Below are 22,520 nucleotides of genomic sequence, written 5' to 3'. Positions count from 1 at the left end.
AAGTACACCGTCTTGTGAAAGTCACTAGTTGTCTTTTGGGAGAGGGCAAGGACTAGTGGTATCTGAGAAGATGGAACAGAAGTGAGGAATAGTATTTCTCTGAGGTCTGAATAAGTACTGGAAATGTGTTGGAGAACTGCAGAAATTAAATATTAAATTGGTTCAGTATTAATGAACAGTACTGCTGTCCGCTCTAATGATGTAAATAGTTATGTCTAGTAATGGCTTTTTTTCTGTCTAGTTAAAAATTCAAGATGTCCATTTGAGGTTTGAAGATGGTGTCACAAATCCTTTGCAGCCATATGCATTTGGCATATGCATCAAAAATGTGTCAATGCAAAATGCAGTATTTGAACCAGTAAGTATAACTTTTTGTACAAGAACTCATGACAGCTAAGATGTGATGCTGTATTTTATGGGTGCTAGTAAATATTTAGTAAGATGTATGGCATTTTAATAATGTGGTTATTGTAATAAATTGAGTCTGGGCATTTCATATTGTTTATTGAGTATGTAGATGTAAAAACTACATGGCACTTGATGTGTGATCGTGACTTTATTCCACTTTTTCTACTTCAGATAGAGAAGCTGATGCGGAAAAAACAGTTGGATGTTGCTGACTTCAGTGTTTATTGGGACACCAACTGCACTTTATTGGGTGACCTGCCTCCTGGTCAGCTACAGGTACAAGAGAGAGATTTGGCATATGAGAGAGTGATTTTTATTGTTGTTGTTAGTCTTCTTTCTGTATTGCAGACCTAATTGACTTAGAATTTATTTGATCTGGTGCTTTTAAGAGCAACAGAAGTTTATGGTTTCAGGCTGTAATGATAGGATACATGTGCAACCTGCAAAGGCTGTGCTGTGAAATACCTTGTCTTACCTTTGAAGAGAGTACATGTTTAAGGGGATTTTTTAATGGACTGGCGTGCTAATAAAGTGTATTCTAGGATATGAAACCAATACATCCAAATAAGTACTGTACACTCATTTCTTACGGAATAAATTTGCTTGTAACCCACAGGAAGCAATGGATAAAAGTATGGAAAGTCGTGCTCATAATTACATCATGGAACCTCTATGCACTTCTGCTCTTCTTAAGAGAAATTGTTCTAAGGAGCCTTTAAGATCACGCCAGACTCCGCGGCTTGAGTGTGACATTCAGCTTGAGACTATACCCTTGAAGCTTTCACAGGTAAATACCAACCATCTTCATTTAACTCTCTTTATCTGAAACAGAGACTATTGAGGAGCAGGGTAAATGAGACCATCATGAACACTGTGCTGTTCAATTTGTAATGCTGCATTGGGTGTCCAAACTATAGTCTTCAAGATTGCTTAGGTGTCTGTATGCTGTATTGCACACTCTTTATGGTCAGAATGACTGACTAAAGAAGATATTGCTTTATGTTTTGCTTATCACAATGCCTACAAATTCAAATTGGTAGTTTGACATGGAGTGTATTTTTTCCTTCCCACATGCTGCAACTGTAGTTTGTATGTCAGAGATTCTGCTGGTAAAATGCCATTTTGAATTATCAATCTCTAAGAAACAGTTGCCAATTCAAACAGTGAAATACCTGTAGGAGTCGTAAAAATGTAGCAGTGTCTGTAACAGCTTAAATACCAATAATTGGTAGCATAAAATTAATACTTTCTTAAAGATTCAGTTTTAGAGGTGACTGAAAGGCATATACTATATAAGTTTAAAACCAGGCATTCAAAATTATTTCATTATTTTACTACAACTGGTTATTGAAAAAAAAATTACATTCTTGTTTGTTTATTGTAGTAATAGGAGGGATGTATATGGGGTTTTTTAGTCTATAGAATGAACATTTTCAGATGATGTTAGGTTGATAATCTGACATGGAAGGAGATTTCATTCTGTGTGCTTGTAAGTAAGGACGCCTGGAAATTGAATGTCACACATTAACTACTAGGTACTGGGAGAAGATACGTGACACTGGAGAACCAAATTATGAATTGTGATTAACATTAATCTTAATTCTGAAGGCATATGCAGGCCATTGATACATATAAACTAAACCTGTGGGGTTTTTTGTTTGTTTTGGTTTTTCCTCCCCTTTGCTTTGGAGAGTATTCCCAATATTGCCTAATTGATCTGTGTATTGTTTTACTAAAAGATGCAGTATCAGCAGATCATGGGATTCTTAAAGGAACTGGCTAGAAAGGAACGACAGCTTAAATTCAGGAAGTGGAGACCAAAGGTTACAGTAACAGAGAAGTAAGTATATCTACATATGTGGTGGTGTTAATATGATATTAAAAACTATACTAGGGAGAAAAGAATGAAGACAAATATTAAAAGGTAGATAATAATCATATATATTCATGTTTTGTTTCCCTACCTCATAAAATAATTTTAAATATTCAGATGTAATTCAAACTTAAAGCCTCAGGTAAGAATAAATTCTTCTTTCACAGCTTCCAAGAACTGAAATTAAGTTGAAGGTTCTACCCACATGCGCACACTGTGGTGGTCTGAAATTTTCTTTGTGGGAAGAGCTCCTGTTAAATTTCTTTTAATGGTGAATAGGAAAGATGGTACCGGTTCAGACGAGAGGTCTATATAACTCAACATTTTGTTGTCTATGCCTGATATGGAAAAGCTGTGCTAAACCCCACTGAAATGCTGGGGGCTTCGCAGAGCACTGTTCTACACAATTTGTAGAACTAGCCCAGATATGCCGTCTCTAATACTGGTGCTTTTTCTGAGCAGTTGACCTCTGTTTTTTAACTGAACCTCTTCTGGACCTTTTACCAGTTTGTCATGCATTTGAGGTTTTTTGAAATATTGCTAATACAGTAATTTAAAAATGTTTCAGCTGCCGAGAATGGTGGATCTTTGCTTTGAATGCTAATCTTTCGGAGATCAGGGAGCAGAGACAACGTTCTACCTGGGAGTTCGCATTACATCGGGCCCAAGATGCGGTATCTTACACTGACATGTATTATAGCAAGTTGAAAGGGGAACCGCTGTCTACTACAGAGCAGGTATTTAGATTTGAGTTCTCTAGTGTTGATTAATCATCTTACATTTGATTTATTTAATCTTCTCAAATTTAAAATCTGTTCTAATTTAGAAATATCTTAGTTTTACTGCAGGCCATTTTCACTGAACAGACTGTCTTTTGACCACAACTGAGTTTTTAATGCTTGAAACCTGGGCTTGTGGGAGGTGTGTTTGCAGCAGGGTTCTTGTGTTTTTGTTTTGCTATGCAAAAAGCTGTCTTTTTTTTTGAGCTGTAACTGGTTTTCACCAAAAATAGCATTAACTCTCATAGAATGCTCATGTCAGTCTGTGACATGCTTTCTTAACTCGTGTTCTCTGTAGTCTCAAAAAGTATTTAAATATTGAAGTGTGTTACGTCACCCATATGGTTGGGTAGATAACATGGGAAAAAATTGTGGCTACTTGGCAGTACGTTTGGGGGTGCTTTGTTTTTTTTGTTTTTCCCCAGTTGATTTTAGGATGAAGAATTTAGAGTGAAAGTGCCCCTAGTAATGAACCTGTGTCCTCCTTCAGAAAGAAAAAAGCCATATGAACTATAATTAGCTGCTTTTTATCATTAGCTGTATTGGGTTTTATCATTAGGTGTATTAGGACGTCTTCGTTAAATCAATTCAGGGCACCATGTACCTCACCTTAATTACAGGTGCAATTCTACTGATACTTTAAGTTGTATGTAATCATTATGCATGCTGTTTAGACGTGAACTGTAGGAGTGGGTCAGTGTACTGGAAATTTTATACTACCCAGCAAAGCAGCAGACTTTTACCTTCATATAGTGTGTATTGTCTTCAGCAGAGCTGTGAAATGTAGCAAAGGCAATGATGGGCTGGAAAAATGCCTTTTGCTTTTTTGTTCCATGGTATATTTTTTAGACTTGGGTGGTGAATCATCAGCTTCCACAACTTCTTAATCAGTATAAAGGAGACAACATGTCTTAAGTAACTGAGTGTGAATACTACATTGCCCTAATTTATGCAGTTTATTTCCTCTACCTTCTTTACTCAAGATAGAAGCGTTTTTGCTCCTGGATAAGCTAGTCATTCTGTTAAATCAGGTTATTTTCCGTGGCTTCAGTTTTGTGCTGCAAACCTTGCTCGTGTTGCATGATAGGACGATATAGCTGGGCAAGGAATTTTCACCATGAAAAGTGTTAAAATAATGCATTTTACAATGCAAATAAGCTTTATTTCTAATACAGGGGAATGTCAGTGTTATGGTTGCCCATGACTTCTGTTTATTAATGACTTCTGTCATTAATGCCATGTTAGTTTTTTCTATGAATCTCTAACTTTATCAGTGCAGAGAAGTTTGACACATTTGTGAACAAGATGCTATATTATTTTAGTGCAGTTACTTTACCTTTTTTTATTTTTTGTCTTTTCAGGCAGAAATGCATCGTATTGAGGATGAGCAAACTTACGAAGAGTTGAAGATACTATATGAGATAGTTCATGATAAATTTCATGACCTAGCTGAGGTGAGGAACATTTGGCATACAGGGTAATTTTTGAAATATTTCAGTGAATTATTCTGAGGTACTCTGTTCTGTTCTGCTGGAGAGTGTTAGCATGTATTTGTTTTGATTTAGAAGTGTGGCATTAATGCTAAAATTGCAAACAGTGCTCAGTTCCTCCAGTTTTTACTACTGTGTCACTTGCACAGTGAAATGTTTTGTCTAGTCATATGATGATCTTCTTCAGTAGTATCCTTGCCAGAATTCCTAGGGCAAATATTCTTCATCTTAAAAACAGAGTGTGGAAATAAGCGCCTATAATGAGTATTTTCCCAAAATAAATACATGGCAGAAGTGAGCCTTATGTAAATGGCTTTCTGAGCATACTTCATAGAATTTGAACTAACCTCTGTAACAGTACAATGTCGTCTCTCTTTCAAACACAGTTGCTAAAATTTAGAGCTGTGTTTTATGGTGTCAAATGACTTATTTGGTTTAGTGTTTCTAGACTAAGATTTAAATAATGCCATATGGCTTCATATATGAATATGCGGCAGTTTTAACTGATGTTATTTCTTTGCTGCTGCTCTCCTAATAGGCTAAGTATTGATTGAAAATATCAGTGCTGATATACTGAAGAGTGCTGAGTAAATAGTAAATGGAATTGTATTTTTATTGTGACTTTTTTGTACACTTGTGATATTCTTTCACTGATCAGCAGTAATGTGTATGTCTTCAATGTTCAAACATAGAGTGTTAAAGAGCCATTGCCTGATTCCCCTGGAGGTTCCCCTACGGCAGAATCTCCACACAGCAGTAGCACTGGAATGCTGCAGTATCTTCAGTCTTGGTTTCCTGGTTGGGGAGGCTGGTATGGATATGCTCAGCAAACATATGAAGGTGAACCTTTTGAAGGGCTCCTGCCAGACCCAAAGGAACAGTGGAATCCAGAAGACATACTAGGTATGGGAATATAGGGTTTTCTGTTTCTTTTTAAGGCTGCTAACACTACCATAGTTCGATCTATACCTGGTAAAGGTGAATAGAAGCAACTGTGGTTCTGTACTGCTAAAAGATTATGTGTGTCAACTAATGTATCTAAGCAGCAGAGCCTGTCTAAAGCTTAATAACCTGTTAAAAAAATCTCAGTACCTGGTGTACCTGCCTATTTCTAAAGTTATATATGGAACACATTGGCTTCTAGTTTACAGATATTTATGGCAAAGAGCTTTGGGACTTTTCAGGTGGGTGGGGGTTGTACTGTGCTGTGACTGGGTATAACATTAACAGTACTGGGTTTATTTGGGTCTTTGTAAATTTAAGTTAACATTACCTCAATTGAAATAGCAGAGTTCTATGGAATATTCAGTTTTGTTAAGGAAGAAGGTATATGTGCTTTATTTTTTGTTTCTATTTTTCTTCCCTAGACCTGGTGAAATCTATATTTTTGGATTCGGAGAAACATTTTTGTTTTGTGGTAGCCTTACAGAAACTTGACTTAGTTAATGTGTTCTTTTGTTGTTTTGTGTTTTTTTTTTTCTTAATTAGGTGCAGATGAATTTTTTGATCCTGCTGCAGATGCTTCTACCATGAATACCTTTACAAAGAGAGATCATGTTTTTGCTAAATTAAATCTACAGTTGCAGGGTGGCTCTTTCACTTTGTTGCATAAGGAGAAGAAGGTGGTGCATGCTGAGGAGACTGCTTTTATGCAGCTGGAGTTTTCAGGTATTAAGTCAATTTCTGTTCTTAAAAAAGACCAGAGCTTTGTCCGCCTTCAGACCTTACTTTGATTTTTGTTTTTAATTATTTAAATTATTGTACTGAAACAAAGTTCAAAATGAAAATATGAAAACACCTTGTGGAAACTGATGTATCAAGTGAAAATAAGTTTCTCTTGTCAGGTGTGTGAGTGATTTCAACACAGAAATCTACTTTCGGACATTGTTATATGTGAAAGCAAGACAACTATAGAAATACATACTTCACAATTGTTGTAATGCATTCCAAATTTCCATGTTCAATTATTTTAGTAGAAATATATATATATAAGCACTTCCAAAAGACTTGTTTGTTGCATGATATTTGTTACCTGTAAAATTTAAATAAAAGCTATGCTGTGTGATAAAAGAAATAAAAGCATTTTATGTATTTATATTACAGGTGTAAAGCTCTTAGCAGAATCCCTTCCTCGCAGAAATTCTTCCCTTCTCAAAGTTCAGCTTGGTGGTCTTTTTCTGAGGGATTTGGCAACGGAAGGGACCATATTTCCTGTTCTTGTTTTTCCGAATCCTGTAGGTGAAAAAGCTCCTTAAGTTATTATGTAGGATGCATAAGTGTGTATGAAAATAGTTATATTCCAAAACTCAACACACGTTCTTTATTGGTTTGTGTCATATCCCGGAAAGAGAACGCAAAAGTCTTGAAGAAAAATTTCCACTTGTTGACCTTAGTTTTCTCCTTGCTTTCCAAAGATCATTTGTAGAACTGTTCATTGTTTGCTCTGTATGCTTGTAACTTTTAACATTACAGTTATGCGTGTTGGGAAGAAGATGATTTGTTGAAGAAAATTTGATTTTTGGAACAGTCAGCATTGCTGCTTAATCAGTGATTGTTCTTTTTCATAAAGTTCGTTGGTCCAAGTAAGGTTTTATTTTACCTGTATACTGTTACACTAAAAGCAGAAATACGGAACTTTTTTTTTCGTCTTAATGAATTCCTGAAAAGATTTCAAATACCTCTTCTGAGCAAACAAAATTTGAATCTAATTCCTTGAGAATTTCCCATGTATTTTGTACTTTGTAATTAGTCAAGAATTGACTGAAATTTGCACTTCAGACTTCAGTCTGTCTGTCACGTATGTAGATAGCATTGGCTTCTTAGTCACGCTTCCCGCTATTCTTTGACTACGTCAAGGAAAAAAATGCATATAATAATCTCAGACTGTACATATAATTCACTTATTAAGTGACTGTAAGACTAATACAAAAAATATTTTTATGCTTATTATCAAGTGGCTTGGTTGATTTTGTCTAAACAATCTTTTTCTTTTAAATTCTTATCAGCAAAAAGAGGTTGGCTGCATGTCTTCCTTTGGACTCCAAAGTTTGTCATCAGAAATGACTCATAAGAATGCTGGTAAGGATTTAATTTTATGTTTGATGGTAACAAGTGTATGAGATAATTCCTACAAACCAGAAATTTCAAAACTGCGTGCCTAAAGTTTGAATTCTTGCAAGTGCTTTTTGCAAATAGTGAAGAGAAAATCATAGAAGCTTTGTTCAGACATAAGGGTGCGTGCAAATTTACTTTAAAGAGAGTGAGTAAGAAAAAATGTATTTCAGGGCAATGGAAGTTGCACTTGCTGTTTGTCTTGGTTTAAAAAAAGAAAAAAATTGTTAGGAGTTCAACATTAGGACCCTGGTTATGAAAATGTTTTTGTGTATACAAACATTGAATTCTGTTGATTGTAGAAGCTGATCATATTACTTGCTTTTCTGTCATTGAAGAATTTTCAGACGGGTACTACTTTCCTAGTAGTATCAATTAAAAAGTAATTATTAAATTCTTTGGGGTTTGTTTTTTGCTTTTGTCCATTTGTGTGTAACGTACTTAAAGATCATTTTCTAAATTAAAAAATTGTTCCACCTTTATTTGGTTTTGCTCATTCAGTTTTCAAGTAATATTAGTATATTGGGTTTTTTTTACAACTGCTTTTTGTAACTCATTTTTTATTCAATCGCAGATCCAGATGCACCAGTGTTTGAGATGCTTTATGAAAGAAATCCAATCCACAGCAATTTTGAGAGGCGCCTGGAAGTCAGTACCAGACCTCTAAATATTATTTACAACCCACAAGCCATTAAGAAAGTAGCTGACTTCTTCTACAAGGGAAGGGTTCATACCTCAGGTTAACCTTTAATGTGTTTTTTTGGTGGGGTTGGTGGTATTATATCTTTGGTATATCTTATCTTTGATTTTTATTTATTTTCATTCTTGGAAATATAAAGCATTAATCAAAAAATCTCCACTGTAAATTCAAATTAAGCAATACTCTGAGTCTTGCTCAGAGCCCTGTCCAACCTGAACTTGAATGTTTCCAGGGATGGGGCATCTACCTCCTCTCTGGGCAACCTGGGCCAATATTTAACCACCTTCATTGTAAAAAATGTCTTCCTTATATTTGGTCTAAATCTCCCTTCTTTCGGTTTAACACCATTACCCCTTGTGCTGTCGCAACAGGCCTTGCTAAAAGGTTTGTCCCCATCTTCCCTGTAGGCCCCCTTTAGGTACTGGAAGAAGCTATAAGGTCTCCCTGGAGCCTTCTCTTCTGGAGGCTGAACAACCCCAGCTCTCTCAGCCTGTCCTCATAGCAGAGGGGCTCCAGCCCTCAGATCATCTTTGTGGCCTTCTCTGGACCTGGTCCAACACATTGAAGATGTCCCTGCTCATTGCAGGGGCGTTGGACTAGTTGACCTTTAAAGGTCCGTTCCAACCCAAACTATTCTATAATTCTATGTATGATTTTTTGTTTGTTTGTTTCTTTGTTTAATTAAATCAGGAATTTTGCTTGGGCAGACTCCTGAAACTTCTAATTTAAAATTGCAAGTTGCTGCAATACCACAATGGTGGATGCTGATGCTGCCTAAATTAAAATGCATAAATAAGGAGAGCTGTTTCTGTAATCTCTCCTTGAAATTGATGGAGAACAACAGGTTTTTTTTGAGAGGACAATTAGAAGCAGAGTATTTTGCTGCTAAAATTCAAAATAGGTCTTTTCTTTTTTCTCTTTTTTTTTTTTTTTCCTGAGTCAGTAACAGGTGAACAAAATTATACCTAGTCTGTTTTGTATCTCTTCTGCAGGTTTCGGATATCAGTCTGAGTTAGAGGCAAGAGTGGCTGAAGCTGCCAGAAGACAGTACAACAAGCTGAAAATGCAGACAAAAGCTGAAATCAGGCAAACTATTGATCGTTTACTAGTAGGAGACTTCATTGTAAGTTTTTGCCCCCCAAATGCTGACGTAGGCTTTTTGCCATATGTTTTAGGACTTGAAGCTCTGAAGAGTGGGTTTTTTTTGTTGTTCGTTTGTATGGCGTTCTTTTTACGAAAGCGGGGAGTTTTACGTGCGTTACTGTAGTATTCCTTTTGCTGTCAAACAATCTATTTTTGTGGTGTAGACCTGTTGTGAATAATGGCAGAATAGTATTTTTCTGTTCTTACCCCATTACTGAGATGACTTCATGCTAATTTACTGGCTCCAGTATGCATTGGAGCTCTGTTATGTCCAACTTACTGAATTTGTGTGTAACATATTTAAAGATCATTTTCTAAATTAAAAAATTGTTCCACCTTTATTTGGTTTTGCTCATTTAGTTTTCAAGTAATATTAGTGTATGTATCAGTATCATTAATCCCTAACTTTGGAGTTAGCTATATTGATGCGAGACAGTTGTTTTATATCCTTTTCAGTAAAATGAAAAAATATTGTTCTGAAAAAGTAATAGTTTGATGTTTGATAAAAGTCTAGCGCATGTTGTATTTAAGGATAGCCTTGACAAGGGTTTATCTGATCCAGTGTCATGTAAATGGTAGATGCCTTCTCTTAGCTATGCAGGTGGGTTTGCTCCCCTCAGTTTGGAGATGGGAAGTCACGGAATCACAGAATTTTCAGAGTTGGAAGAGACCTCTAGAGATCAACTAGTCTAACTCCCCTGCTAAAGCAGGATTGCCCAGAGCACATTACTCAGGACTGCATCCAGGCGGGTCTTGAAAATCTCCAGAGAAGGGGACTCCACAACCTCCCTGGGCAGCCTGTTCCAGTGCTCTGTCACCCTCACCGTAAAGAAGTGTTTCCGTGTAATTGAACGGAACTTCCTATGTTCTAACTTGTGCTCATTACCCCTCGTCCCGTCACTGGGAACCATTGAAAAGAGCCTGGCTCCATCCTCCTTCAGCCCACCCTTTAGATACTTGTATGCCATAATAAGGTCTCCCCTCAGCCTTCTCTTCTCCAGGCTAAAGAGTCCCAGCCCTCTCAGCCTTTCCTCATAAGGGAGATGCTCCAGTCCCTTAATCATTTTAGTTTCCCTTCGCTGGACTCACTCCAGCAGTTCCCTGTCCCTCTTGAGGGCTGTCGTAGGGTGGGATGTTTCAACTACTGAAAATGTCTCTTCGTTGGCTGTAATGGGAGTCTGTGCTTTAACAAGCTGCCAAACTTTAGTATGGCTGAAGGTTCGCTCTTCAGCTGAAAAAGTGGCTAACTAGGTTGATTTGTTTGACATGCCTTTTTTTGTATGTGAGGAGAGACTATTTCTTATGGGCTATTATATCTTTCTTAACTTTCAGGAAAACAGCAAGAGCTGGACTGTGTGCCTTGATATTTCTGCCCCTCAGGTGATCTTTCCTGATGATTTCAAGTTTGTGGATCCAGTGTTAGTTGTTGTAGATCTGGGAAGAATATTACTTACCAATTCTCAAGGTACGATCTAGAATTATTGCAGCTTTCCTCTTCTTTTCACTTTCTCCTAGAAACTCTTCTGTCTGTGTAGAAGGTAAAGATGTCTTAAGGTTTTTTCCCCTGTATATGCATAGAGTTTCATATAATAATTATATTGTGACTATTTTTTTAATTAAGATTGATGTACAGTTTTAAAAATAAGGGGGGGGTGCAGGTTCTTTTGTTTTGTTGGGGATTTGGGGTTGTTTCGTGATTAACTTTTAAATTAAAGGCTTCCCTGTGATATGTTGAAACTCTTGAAGGCAGTGCACAGGTGTGAAATTAGCATGTCAGGCACTTGACCATAGTTTTGATTTAGGCTTAGAGTGGTATGAGATTTAGCTGTTGAATGGTTTTTGGGGACAGTACTCCCAGTGGAAGCACACTTTAAATAAGCCCTCCAGTTTTGGAGTCACATGAATCTCCGTCTTTGGCATATGTGTGCCAAGAATAAAAGTGAAAGGAAAATCGGTGTCCTTTGTAGCAAAAGTTAAGATCATTGCTTCTTAAACAAATCATTGTTTCTTTCTTGTTCCACTAGGAAAACAACGCAGGAAAATTGGAAAGAAAGTCCAGTGGAACTTCTAAATAAAATTAGACTTACTTAAAATTTAGCTGAACTGTATGGTGTGTGAGGATACATGAAAATAAGAAAGTGGAAGAGATATCTATGTGGTATTAATTTCCTTTTTTAAAAAGTACAGCTGTAGGATGAGCTGTTTTGTGGTGCAGTAGAAAGTTGAGGTATCAAGCGCAAAACTATTTACAGTGGAATGTTTTTACTCTGGATGTCTGAATCATTTTCTCTTTTCTAGCACCAGCTAATCTCTGCAAGGTTTTAGTAGCTTCCTTTTTAGTAAATTCTGTCTCAGGGCAAACTAGAAAAAAGAACACAAATTGTTTATGCAAGATTGGTTTGTATTTCCCTGTGAAATTGAGGCATTGAGCTGTTTAGAATAGCTTGAGCTTAAAAAAAAAGGTTAAAAAGTACAGGAAGGTTTTGGGGGGTGTTCCTACTTTATAGAGCAGAAAAAATCCTTATAACAATAAAATGAAAGTTAGTATTAGGCAATAAACTTAATTGGACAAAAACTTAACTTTCAGTTGGTTGTGAGGAGTTTAGGATTGAAAGAATAGCATAGGCAGAGTAATGGATTTTTTTTATTTCTTTTTTTTAAAACAAGGTGATTGAAAGTAAATCATGTAGTAATAGTGATTGGGTTAAAAAATGAAACAATAGTGTCTTTTAATAGATTCTGTAATACATTGTAACTGACATCTGCATGCATTTAAAAGAAGTGTGGTAAATTTCTTGAGGAAAAAAAGTGACAGTGGAAGGAGGCGAGGACATTTCTGTGTATGCTTTGTTTTGTTTATTTACTATTATTTTTTTAATCCACAGAAGAATCTAAAAGGAGTGCAGATACTTTTTCTTCAGAAGTCAATGAACTGAGTGATGAGGAATATAAAACACCACTTGCAACTCCTCCCAATACTCCACCACCGGAATCTAACACTAATAGTGGCATCAAAATGTCTGAATTTACTGGAGTAGAAATAAGTGAAGAGCAGCTACAAGCACACTTAATGAGTAAAAAAATGTACGAGAGATACACTCTTTCATTTATGGACCTTCAGATCATGGTGGGTCGAGTGAAAGACAACTGGAAACATGTTCAAGATAGTGATGTGGGTCCTACTCATGTGGTAGAAAAATTCAATGTTCACCTGCAGTTGGAGCGCAGGTTGATATACACGTCTGACCCAAAATACCCAGGAGCTGTCTTGTCTGGCACTCTGCCAGACTTGAAAATTCATATAAATGAAGACAAAATATCGGCTCTGAAGAACTGTTGTACACAGCTGAGTACATCTGAAACTAAGTCTTCTGATGCCCTACATTTAGGGAAGGACAAGATTTTCGCAGAGGTAGACCAGCTTGGCAGTTTGCATGATTCTGTAATGAATCTAACACAGAGTGTTGTAATGCTAGAGCAACATACCAGGGAAGTTCTTGTTGAATCTCAGCTGCTTTTGGCTGAATTCAAAGTAAACTGTATGCAGTTGGGTGTTGAAAGTAATGGGCGATATATCTCTGTACTCAAGGTTTTTGGCACCAATGCTCATTTTGTGAAAAGGCCGTATGATGCAGAAGTGTCCCTGACTGTTCATGGCCTGTTATTGGTTGATACTATGCAAACATATGGAACAGATTTTGATCTTTTGATGGCTTCTCATAAGAATCTGAGTTTTGATGTGCCAACAGGAAGTCTTCGAGACAGCAGGGCTCAGTCCCCAGTTTATGGGCCATATGATGCACATCCCATTGATGTAGCTAGTTTGGCAGAGAGGTGCAGTACAGCCTCAAATACTTCATCTGGTAACAATGGAAAAGATCAAGAGTCCCTGATAAAGTTAGAGTATCAGTTTGTGAGTGCAGAATGCCCATCGATGAATTTGGACAGCAGTCTGCAGGTGATCTCTGTACAGGTGAACAACCTGGATATCATCCTTAATCCAGAGACTATTGTTGAACTGATTGGGTTTCTCCAGAAATCTTTCCCAAAGGAGAAAGAAGATTCTAGTCCTCAGCCCTTAATAACTGACTTGGAAAGAGATTGGAGGGAACAGGAAACCTTCCAGTCTACTTATGTACAAAATACAGAGGTAGCAGTTGATATTCACTGGTTAAATGTACTCCTCCTCAGGACAGTTGCCATGACGAATGGAGAAAAATATGGCAGAAAAATTGCAACAGCCAGTATTGGTGGCACCAAAGTCAATGTCTCCATGTGTAGTAAATTTGAAGTAAATGGCTCTCTTGGATGCCTTCACCTTATGGACCTAACGCAAGATAGTGTTAAGAATCAGTATGTTGTCAGCATAGGGAATACAGTAAGGTATGAAAATCTCATTGGTGACGTAGATTACTTTGAATCTTTATTCTTTAGGCTTGATGATGGAAATAGCCTTCCAGATGCTTTAAGTTTCACTTTCACAGAAAGGTCTAAAGAGGAATGTTCTCTCAACCTCAAAATGGCCTCCTTACACTACAACCACTCAGCTAAATTTTTGAAAGAACTAACTTTGTCAATGGATGAATTGGAAGAGAATTTTCGCAGCATGCTGAAAAGCGCAGCTTCAAAAGTTACTACAGTCTTGGCAACTAAAACTGCTGAATACAGTGAAATGGTTTCTTTGTTTGATACGACACCACGATCAAGAGATGTTGCCAGCTTAGAAGATAATGAAAGCTATGCATTTGGATCTCAACCTCTCAAAACTGATACTATTAAGCTTATATTAAATGTAAACATTGAATCACCGATTGTCTCAATACCTCGAAAGCCTGGTAGCTCTGAATTGCTTGTAGGTCATCTAGGACAAATATCTATTCAGAATTTTGTACCAGGAGAAGATGAATCTACAAGTGATAGACTGCAAGTTGAAATCAAAGATATTAAAATGTATTCTTTAAATAGCAGTCAATTTACGAGCAAGAAGGAGCCTGCAAGTGAAATATCTCATGGGCTGCATTCTTCTTCAGGTCCTGCCAGTATTAATAGCCAGGAAGAACCCCTTTTTACTCGTCATGACTTCTTTGAATCGTTACATAAAGGCCATGGTATGTTAATCAGAGGACTCAATTATTTTAATATGAGTAGTAGATGGTACTAAAAATGTGTATTGACCATAGGTCTGATTGTATATTCTGTCTCGCCCATCCTCCTGAAATATACTACTCAATTACAGTGGACAAGTTATTTTATTTATATCCATTTTTAGTCTCCTAAGCAAAAACTCAGTAGTGTCTTTAGTTCAGAAATTTTAACAAAATGTAGCCATATATACATATTTTAGCATTGCTAAGAGATTCTGAGCAAGTTAAATAGCTACTATGTTATCTCTGCTGTACAGTCTTTATATGATGACCAGTTCACTTATAATAATGCTTTTTTAATTTCACTTTCTCTTAACAGCTTTCCACATTCTGAATAACACCATCATCCAGTTTAAATTGGAAAAAATACCTTTGGAGAGAGATTTGGATTTAACTTTTCCTCTGAGTAATGAAGACGTTGGAATATCAAGCATTATGAAGATTGAAGGGAAATTTGTGAACCCTCTGCAGGTATAGCACTGTGGTATTTCCACTGTCAATATAAAAGTATTTCCCTGCATAGAAGTAGTATTTTTGAGGCAAATATCTTCAGGTTTAACATGTTGGTAGTTTAGAAATCAGATCCATATGCATGTGGTTAGAAGAGACAGTCTTAAGTCGTAATAACAATAACTAAAATTTAATCCTGTTTCAGGGCATTTTAGACATCTTTACGAATTGGTCTAACTTTTACTTACCCTGAACACCTATTGCGAAAGGAAAAATAAACATGTCACTGTCCAAATGCCAGTGTCCAAATACGTTTATTTGCAGTTCTAGTAGAAACTAAGAATTATGCCATTATCTTGAAAAAATCTCTGCAGGAGAAACTTCTGAAGCTAGGGAGAAAAACAATGATGGCTATGTAGAATGTTTTTTCCATATATTACTGTATAATCTCAACATGGTAAATTAAAGCTAATTTGTATAGTCAATTATTTTTAACTAACTCTATGTAGATACTTTTTGCCTAGAAATACAATTTCTAGCATCCTATCCAGTATGTTTCCAGATTGTGTCGTCTTACAGAACTAATACAGAAGAATTGTTTGCTTCAGCTTTGCATTGTACCTTGTTCTGGATTATTTTTTACTTGTGGACAAACTTAAAATTTGCCTGATTTGAAATTCTTTCTACTTCTGAATTTTAAAATGTGTGTGCTGATTTTTACTAATATAGAGAGTTCTAACATGATGATTATTTCTTTTTTCTACATTGTAGGTGGTGTTAGCAAAACATGTGTATGAACAAGTCCTTCAGACTCTGGATAATTTAATTTACAGTGAAGACTTGAACAAGTTTCCAAGCACTTCTCTATCTTCAACTTGTCATAGTTCTCCTTCAGCATCACTTCATAGTACAGGCACAGAATTCTCAAGTGAACGGAAGGAAAATGGCTTATTCAGCCATTCTAGTTTTAATTCTGTTCCAAACAAGTCATTAGCTGTCAGGGAAACAAAATCCTTTACTCAGATTCAAGCAAACTTTCATATCTCAGAGCTCCAGGTTCAGTTAAGTGGTGATCTTACCCTTGGTGCACAAGGTCTTGTCAGCCTTAAGTTTCAGGATTTTGATGTTGAGTTTGCTAAAGATCATCCTCAGACTTTGTCTATTCAGATTGCCTTGCGTTCTCTGCTAATGGAAGATCTTCTGGAAAAAAACCCAGACTCTATGTATAAGAATCTCATGGTGTCCCGTGGAGCACCCAAGCCATCCAGTTTAGCACATAAGGAATATCTTTCACAGTCTTGTCCCTCGGTATCCAATGTAGAATATCCAGATATGCCACGTTCCCTGCCTTCGCATATGGAAGAAGCACCTAATGTCTTTCAGCTATACCAAAGACCAGTTTGTGCCTCTCGTAAGAAGCAAAAAGAAGATGCTGATTCTGAGTATCCTCTGACTCCACCTCCTTCTCCAACAGCAGACAGATCCAAGTTGCCCTGTGGAAAAAGTAACTTTGATGATTCGTTAGTTCATATCAATATATTTCTAGTGGATAGGAAACATCCTGAATTTTCTTCTCGCTATAACAAAATTAACCGTAGTGTAGATGTTGATTTCAATTGTCTAGATGTCTTAATAACTTTGCAAACTTGGGTAGTGATACTGGATTTCTTTGGGATTGGATCCACTGCTGATAACCATGCTATGAAGCTGCAACCTGAAGATACTCAGCAGACAATCAAATCAGAAATAAATACCTTGTCAGCTTCTCAAGCCCAGGAGCCTGTAAACACTAGGATGGATCTGAAGGTATACTTGAGATGCAAAATAGTAATTGCATTGTCTGTTATAAAATGTCTGCTTTATAGAAACTTAAGGTGGCATTTAAATCAAATGTTTATATTCTAGTGGAGAATGCACATAAATTCAGAAACAGTAGATTAAAGAGTGCGTAGATGTAGTTAAAAAATAGCGCAAAAGTTATAGAAAAGCAAAACACTTGCAAAACTATTAGCTCCCTTGCTCTGTGACCCTCCCTAGACACATATATGTCTCTTGAAGGGAGGCTGAAGTAGAATGCTCCATGTTCATCCAATGGAGCTTTCATGGGTAGAATTTGACAAGCGCCTCCCAGCTCCATCCAGTCTGCTCTGTGCCCGAGAGTCTAAGGAAAGTGTAAGTCTTGTGGGCAGTGACTGTTATTTCCCTGGGATAACGCAGGGTACAGAGTAAATGTCTGTGGTCTCTTAAACAATAAGATTGCTTCAGTATTAAAGACCTGACATACTGAAATTGGCACCGTGCTGTTCTAGGTACTGTGGAGTTTATTTAAAAAAAAACCACATGTGTACTTTTATAAATATATATACATACATGTCTATACATATATATGTATAAACATGTATTTAAAAAAAAAATAATTATGTGTATGTCTCTATATATAGTTTTGCCCAGGGGTCCTGCAGTCTAACTTAAAAATGACAAGTCTTGAAAGAGAAAAGGACAAAGATAACAGTGCTAGGACTTGTTGATGACATGATTGTTCTCAGTTGTTTGGGAGATCTGTTACTGTGCAAAGAAGGAAGTAAAAAGGTTGCTTTCCTCCAGTGACTCCCAGTCAGATAATTCTTGTTTGCATTTATGTGTTACAGTGTAATTGTCTTGAAAAAAAACTTAAGAAGATGTTCCAGCTACAAAGTCATATTGTTTAATACCAACCTGTTGCTTTTTGTTTGACCAGGTCCATTCTTTATCACTAGTACTGAATAAGACAACTAGTGAGCTTGCTAAAGCCAGTGTTTCAAAACTTGCGGCTCACTTGGAAGTGATTGGTGAGTAGATTGGAGGGATAAGGTTGTATGCAGTTTAAAATAAAAGGAGATGTACACTGGCGTTGTGATTTGAAATGCTTTTGTTTTGGTGCTCACTGTTTTTTTTTGTGTGTGTTTGTTTACCAAGGAAGAGCACATTGTCTTCCCACTGCTTCTTCCTCTGCTCTTTCATGTTTGATTTTTAAGTCCCCGCATCCCTCACAGTTGTCAAACTCTTGATCATTTTTGCTGAGATTGGCTAGGATTTTAATACTTTACTTTCACGAGCTGAACAATAGTGTATATTACTGATACTGTGTATGTAAAGCATACAGTTGTGTTTGGGTTAATATAATCTTTGTAGCCGAAAGATGAGATTTTTCTTCGAACACAAGGTTTAATGTTTAATTGAATGTTACTTATTTAATGACTTGTAACAGGTTTATCATACTAATAGAAACTTTTGGGTTTTAGTAACTTATCTGTGTTTGAGAATCCTAATTGTCTGTCTTTTGTTTTGCAGAGGGAGATTTAGCCCTGCAAGGAAGTATTGGAAGTCTTTCCTTAAGTGATCTTACAGCTCATGGAGAATTTTACAGAGAACGTTTCACTACAAGTGGTGAAGAGGCACTAATTTTCCAAGTCTATAAGTATGAATTTAAACTCCTTGTTACTTGATATTAACACTATTAACACCCCACCCCCAAAAAAACCCCAACCAAACCAAGTTTTTTGTTTCCATCTACATCTATTCGTGAAAGTATTTAGGTGATGGTTTGTTCCTAGATAAAATAGTACTTGTTTTTTAAAAGTTGGAAGAGGTTTTCAACTGATGAAATAGATCTTCTGTTACTCCTTAATTTTGGACTTAAGCGTTTGCTTTTGTCATAGTATACCCTTGAAGTACACCGAAATATATATAATTTAGGAATAATTAATAGAAAACCAGTTTTTCATATCTATAATTGAAATAGAAATTAAAATTGAAATTTTAACTTCTAGACTGTGAACATCAGTTAAATCCTCTATATTATTATTCTGAATGCAAAAAATGAATAGCACTATTTGTAAAATGTAGGTAAGAGAGCTAAATTTTATTTTCAACCATTATCATAGATATGGGAGGCCAGATCCATTGCTACAGAGGGAGTGTGATATTCGTGTCACTCTGCGAATGGCATCTGTTCAGTATGTGCATACTCAGCGTTTCCAGGCAGAGGTGGTGTCTTTCATCCAACATTTTACTCAACTTCAAGATGTGTTGGGGCGGCAAAGAGCAGCAATTGAAGGACAAACTGTATGTCTGTTTTTTTTTACTGTTCTTTCCTAGCCTGCTTTTGGAAGTTGAACTGCAGTATAAAGTTCATGTTAATGCATCAACTCAGTGAGTTGAAATGAAGGGAGGTTTTAGAGTTCTGATGTTAGTGGACATTGCTCATACTCATTTGTAGTTCAAAGACCTTATTTAGGACCATCCTGCTGCTATTTGAGAGTGTAAAATACCAAATTTGCACATTACTTAAGACTTTGGCACTTGGATCCTGCCGAATGCACTGATACAGGTATTTTACTATCTTTGTGATGCTGGACAAACAGGGCTCAAGATTTTATCTTGCTTTTTTCTCCACTGTTACCCAGGTAGTTACAATACCTGAATAGGGAGAACCAAGTGAGAAGTCCTTCTGGTCTACTCAAGTGTATGTCTTTGATTAAGTGGGACGGCTGGTAGTTTGAGAAAATCAGATGCTGAACTTCTGCATGATAGAGTATATAAATAATCATGACAGTCATAGCCTATTTTGTACAAAACCTAGTGTGGGAGTGATTAATAAAGTTAATAGTCTTGTTTAAAAAGTTACTTCTCATAATTGGAAGACAGTTTATACTTGCATTTATTAAAATGCTTCATTGTGCATCAGTTAGGAGGTTTGAATCTGATTTTGAAATGTGTTTTAAATTATGGGGTTTTTCTTTTTGTAAATATTTTTTCTTAAGTAATCTTTTCTTTAAGTAGTAGTGTCTGTTACGCCTCTTAGTTCAGTGGGGACAATATGCTTCACTCTGCTGCACCAGTTGCACAGGTGTATGCTCTTTGCAATCATAGTCCTTTTTTAACTAACCTTTATTCTGTGCCTAAAACAAGAGTTCAAGTGCTTTTTTTTTGTATTAAATTTTATATCTTAATTTTGAAAATCAAGGAATAGTGTTCCTGAATTCAGTACTAATCAGTGTTAAATAATCACCCACTTCCTGTATTATTTGTTTTTAATGAATTTTTGCTCTTCCCAGGTAAGAGATAAAGCACAGCGAGCTTCCAGAGTTCTTCTTGATATTGAGGCTGGTGCTCCTGTTCTTCTTATACCTGAAAGCTCAAAGTCTAATAGTCTTATTGTAGCTAATCTTGGAAAACTGAAAGTCAAGAACAGATTTCTGTTTGCGGGCATGCCGGGGACTTTTTCATTAAAGAACAAGGTAAGAACCTTACTTCTTAATTTAGCAGCTTGTGTTTTTTCTAGTTCTTGTGCATTTTATTTCCGTATCAAAATGGTAAATTATTCTTACATCTTATTTTATATACACAGTTTGTACTACTAGTAGGGAAACAGTCCAGGGCAGTGTGCTGGGTACTCTTCTGGATCAGGCCTGCTGCTGATTGTACCCAGCTGCTCCCTTCTGTGCCTGCACCTGGGCTTCCTTTCCGAGACCTTCAGGGCAGAGAGGAGATTGTTCTGGGGAGCTCACTAGAACTGGCCTCGTTGGGAAGTGGGACCCAGCTGGGTGTACACCTGAACGTGGGAGCGTAACTGGCTTTCAGCTAACCCTGTGTGGTAGCTGCTTCAACTCTTTGCCAAACAAAATTTCAACAGTGTGAGCCGCAGAAAACAGAGATTTGTATTGGCTGAGAGTTGCTTTTCTTTTTCTTTTCTTTTTTTTTCTTAATGAAACTGAGTGTGTGTAGTTGCTTTCATTCGGTGAAACCTAATGAAAGGTTTCCAGTGAATGCTTGAACCTATGGCTAGGTGCAGGACAGGATAGTTGGTGTTGCTGTTGAGAGATGCAACCACAAAATTTGGGCTAAGGAACATCTATCTCAGATAGCTTTCTTTAGCTACCCTATGGAACAAAATAGGTAGTTTTTCTGGGAACCCTCTAATGCCATATTAAAGGGGAGCAGAAATTAGGTGGACTGAATTGCTACAGCAGTTTTGTGGCGTATCTGTCACCTCCATCTGATTTATATCTACCAATGTCTTTACTATAAGGAAATATTGGACTGTAATACTGAGTTGTCTTCTGTGCTGTAGTGTTCTGATGTATATAAAGGTTTGTAAGTGGTAGATTCCTAAATTAATGTTAGAGGTTAAGGGAAGTGTGCATAATAATTTTATTTCAGCTTAAAAATAGTGTGTTATGTAGCACACTATTTTTAGAAATTTGGGGTTTGGAAATGGGATTGGGTGGGGGGTTGAGGTTTTTTGTTTGGTGAGGTTTTTTTCATTTTTTTTTTTATCTGTCCTATGTTTATTTTTGAGGATCTGATTTTACAAGGCAATGCATACAAGGATCCAGTTTTATTTGAGGTATTTCACATCTTTATAGTAGTGTTCAGGTGCTCCTTGTTCATTAAAAAAAAGAAAATTTTCTTGTGGAACTTAGCACTTTGAAAGTTACTTTTTATGTTAAAAATAATGTTTCTCTTCTAAAGACTCTGCTGAACTCTAAGAATTGGATTTAATTTGTGGTGCTGTGCTCTTTGTGCATGTCTGAGGAGCTATTAATTTGGGTTTATTGCATAAACTCATAGATTTATAGATGATGTGATGATTTTTCTTTGCATGTACTTTTCAGTCTTGTCTTTATAGTATCAAGTTAAATGTTAATGTCTCAAAAATTTTAATATTAAAATCCTTGATCATGGCTGCAATTAATTTTTCCAATGAATAATATTTAAAAACTATGTAAGGCAAATAAGATTATTAATTAAAACCAGAAAGGCAAATTTATGAGTAAGGATTATAGGGTGACATCAGGGGCTGGATACAGAAAGATAGGAAATGATAGCAATAATACTGCAGTCATGGGTGATGTCAGCAATCCCAGGGTAAGGGTCAAGTGGAGCACCAGAGGCAGGTGATTATCTGCCAGGGCATGTGAAGCTCAGTGAAGTTGAAACATGAGGTTAATAAATTTAAATCAGGAGTGACTAAATGAACCCTGAAACTGGCTTCAGAGTATAAAAGCAGTGTGTAAACCTGTTCCACTAGGCATACATTTTTGGGAGAATAAATTCCTAATGTTGATGCGGCTATTTTACTAGCAAACTATACCTTTTGCACATTTTTGATGCTAGACAGCATTATGAAGGTCGAAAAGCTCGTAAGATTTCCACTGGATATGTGGTGATGGGAAAATGTCTAAAATGTTAAACATAAATATAAATGAGCTTTTCTTTTTTCACCTGTGGGGATTTTAACAATGAGGGTAGGAGTTTATTCTGTCTTAAACTTAGCTACTGCAGAAGAATTTCGGGACACGTTTTGGTATGATGACTGAAGTATTTAAAGTGCATAAAATAACTTCATGTGTATAAGTTTTTGTTCAGATATTCTGATAA

The 22,520-nt window shown here is 36.5% G+C and overlaps 1 protein-coding gene across 1 annotated transcript in view; it reads left to right on the top strand.

The window, feature by feature from the left end:
• Nucleotides 1–22,520, top strand: part of VPS13D (vacuolar protein sorting 13 homolog D) — a 108,017-nt gene that overhangs the window by 4,765 nt on the left and 80,732 nt on the right. Inside the window, exons 6-25 of the mRNA XM_082493363.1 lie at nucleotides 242–358; nucleotides 580–684; nucleotides 1,025–1,195; nucleotides 2,148–2,248; nucleotides 2,850–3,018; nucleotides 4,422–4,514; nucleotides 5,243–5,453; nucleotides 6,039–6,218; nucleotides 6,654–6,784; nucleotides 7,556–7,628; nucleotides 8,236–8,400; nucleotides 9,354–9,484; nucleotides 10,837–10,969; nucleotides 12,390–14,612; nucleotides 14,968–15,119; nucleotides 15,870–16,904; nucleotides 17,836–17,926; nucleotides 18,429–18,555; nucleotides 19,022–19,202; nucleotides 20,195–20,377. Coding sequence (XP_082349489.1) covers nucleotides 242–358; nucleotides 580–684; nucleotides 1,025–1,195; nucleotides 2,148–2,248; nucleotides 2,850–3,018; nucleotides 4,422–4,514; nucleotides 5,243–5,453; nucleotides 6,039–6,218; nucleotides 6,654–6,784; nucleotides 7,556–7,628; nucleotides 8,236–8,400; nucleotides 9,354–9,484; nucleotides 10,837–10,969; nucleotides 12,390–14,612; nucleotides 14,968–15,119; nucleotides 15,870–16,904; nucleotides 17,836–17,926; nucleotides 18,429–18,555; nucleotides 19,022–19,202; nucleotides 20,195–20,377 — 5,772 coding nt within the window. The remainder of the gene's footprint in view (nucleotides 1–241; nucleotides 359–579; nucleotides 685–1,024; nucleotides 1,196–2,147; nucleotides 2,249–2,849; nucleotides 3,019–4,421; nucleotides 4,515–5,242; nucleotides 5,454–6,038; nucleotides 6,219–6,653; nucleotides 6,785–7,555; nucleotides 7,629–8,235; nucleotides 8,401–9,353; nucleotides 9,485–10,836; nucleotides 10,970–12,389; nucleotides 14,613–14,967; nucleotides 15,120–15,869; nucleotides 16,905–17,835; nucleotides 17,927–18,428; nucleotides 18,556–19,021; nucleotides 19,203–20,194; nucleotides 20,378–22,520) is intronic.

Source organism: Vanellus vanellus (genome assembly GCF_965231255.1).
Source record: "Vanellus vanellus genome assembly, chromosome: 20".
In the NCBI taxonomy this organism is placed as follows: domain Eukaryota; kingdom Metazoa; phylum Chordata; class Aves; order Charadriiformes; family Charadriidae; genus Vanellus; species Vanellus vanellus.
Note: the sequence above shows the minus strand (reverse complement) of the source record. Positions and strands in the feature narration are given on the sequence as shown.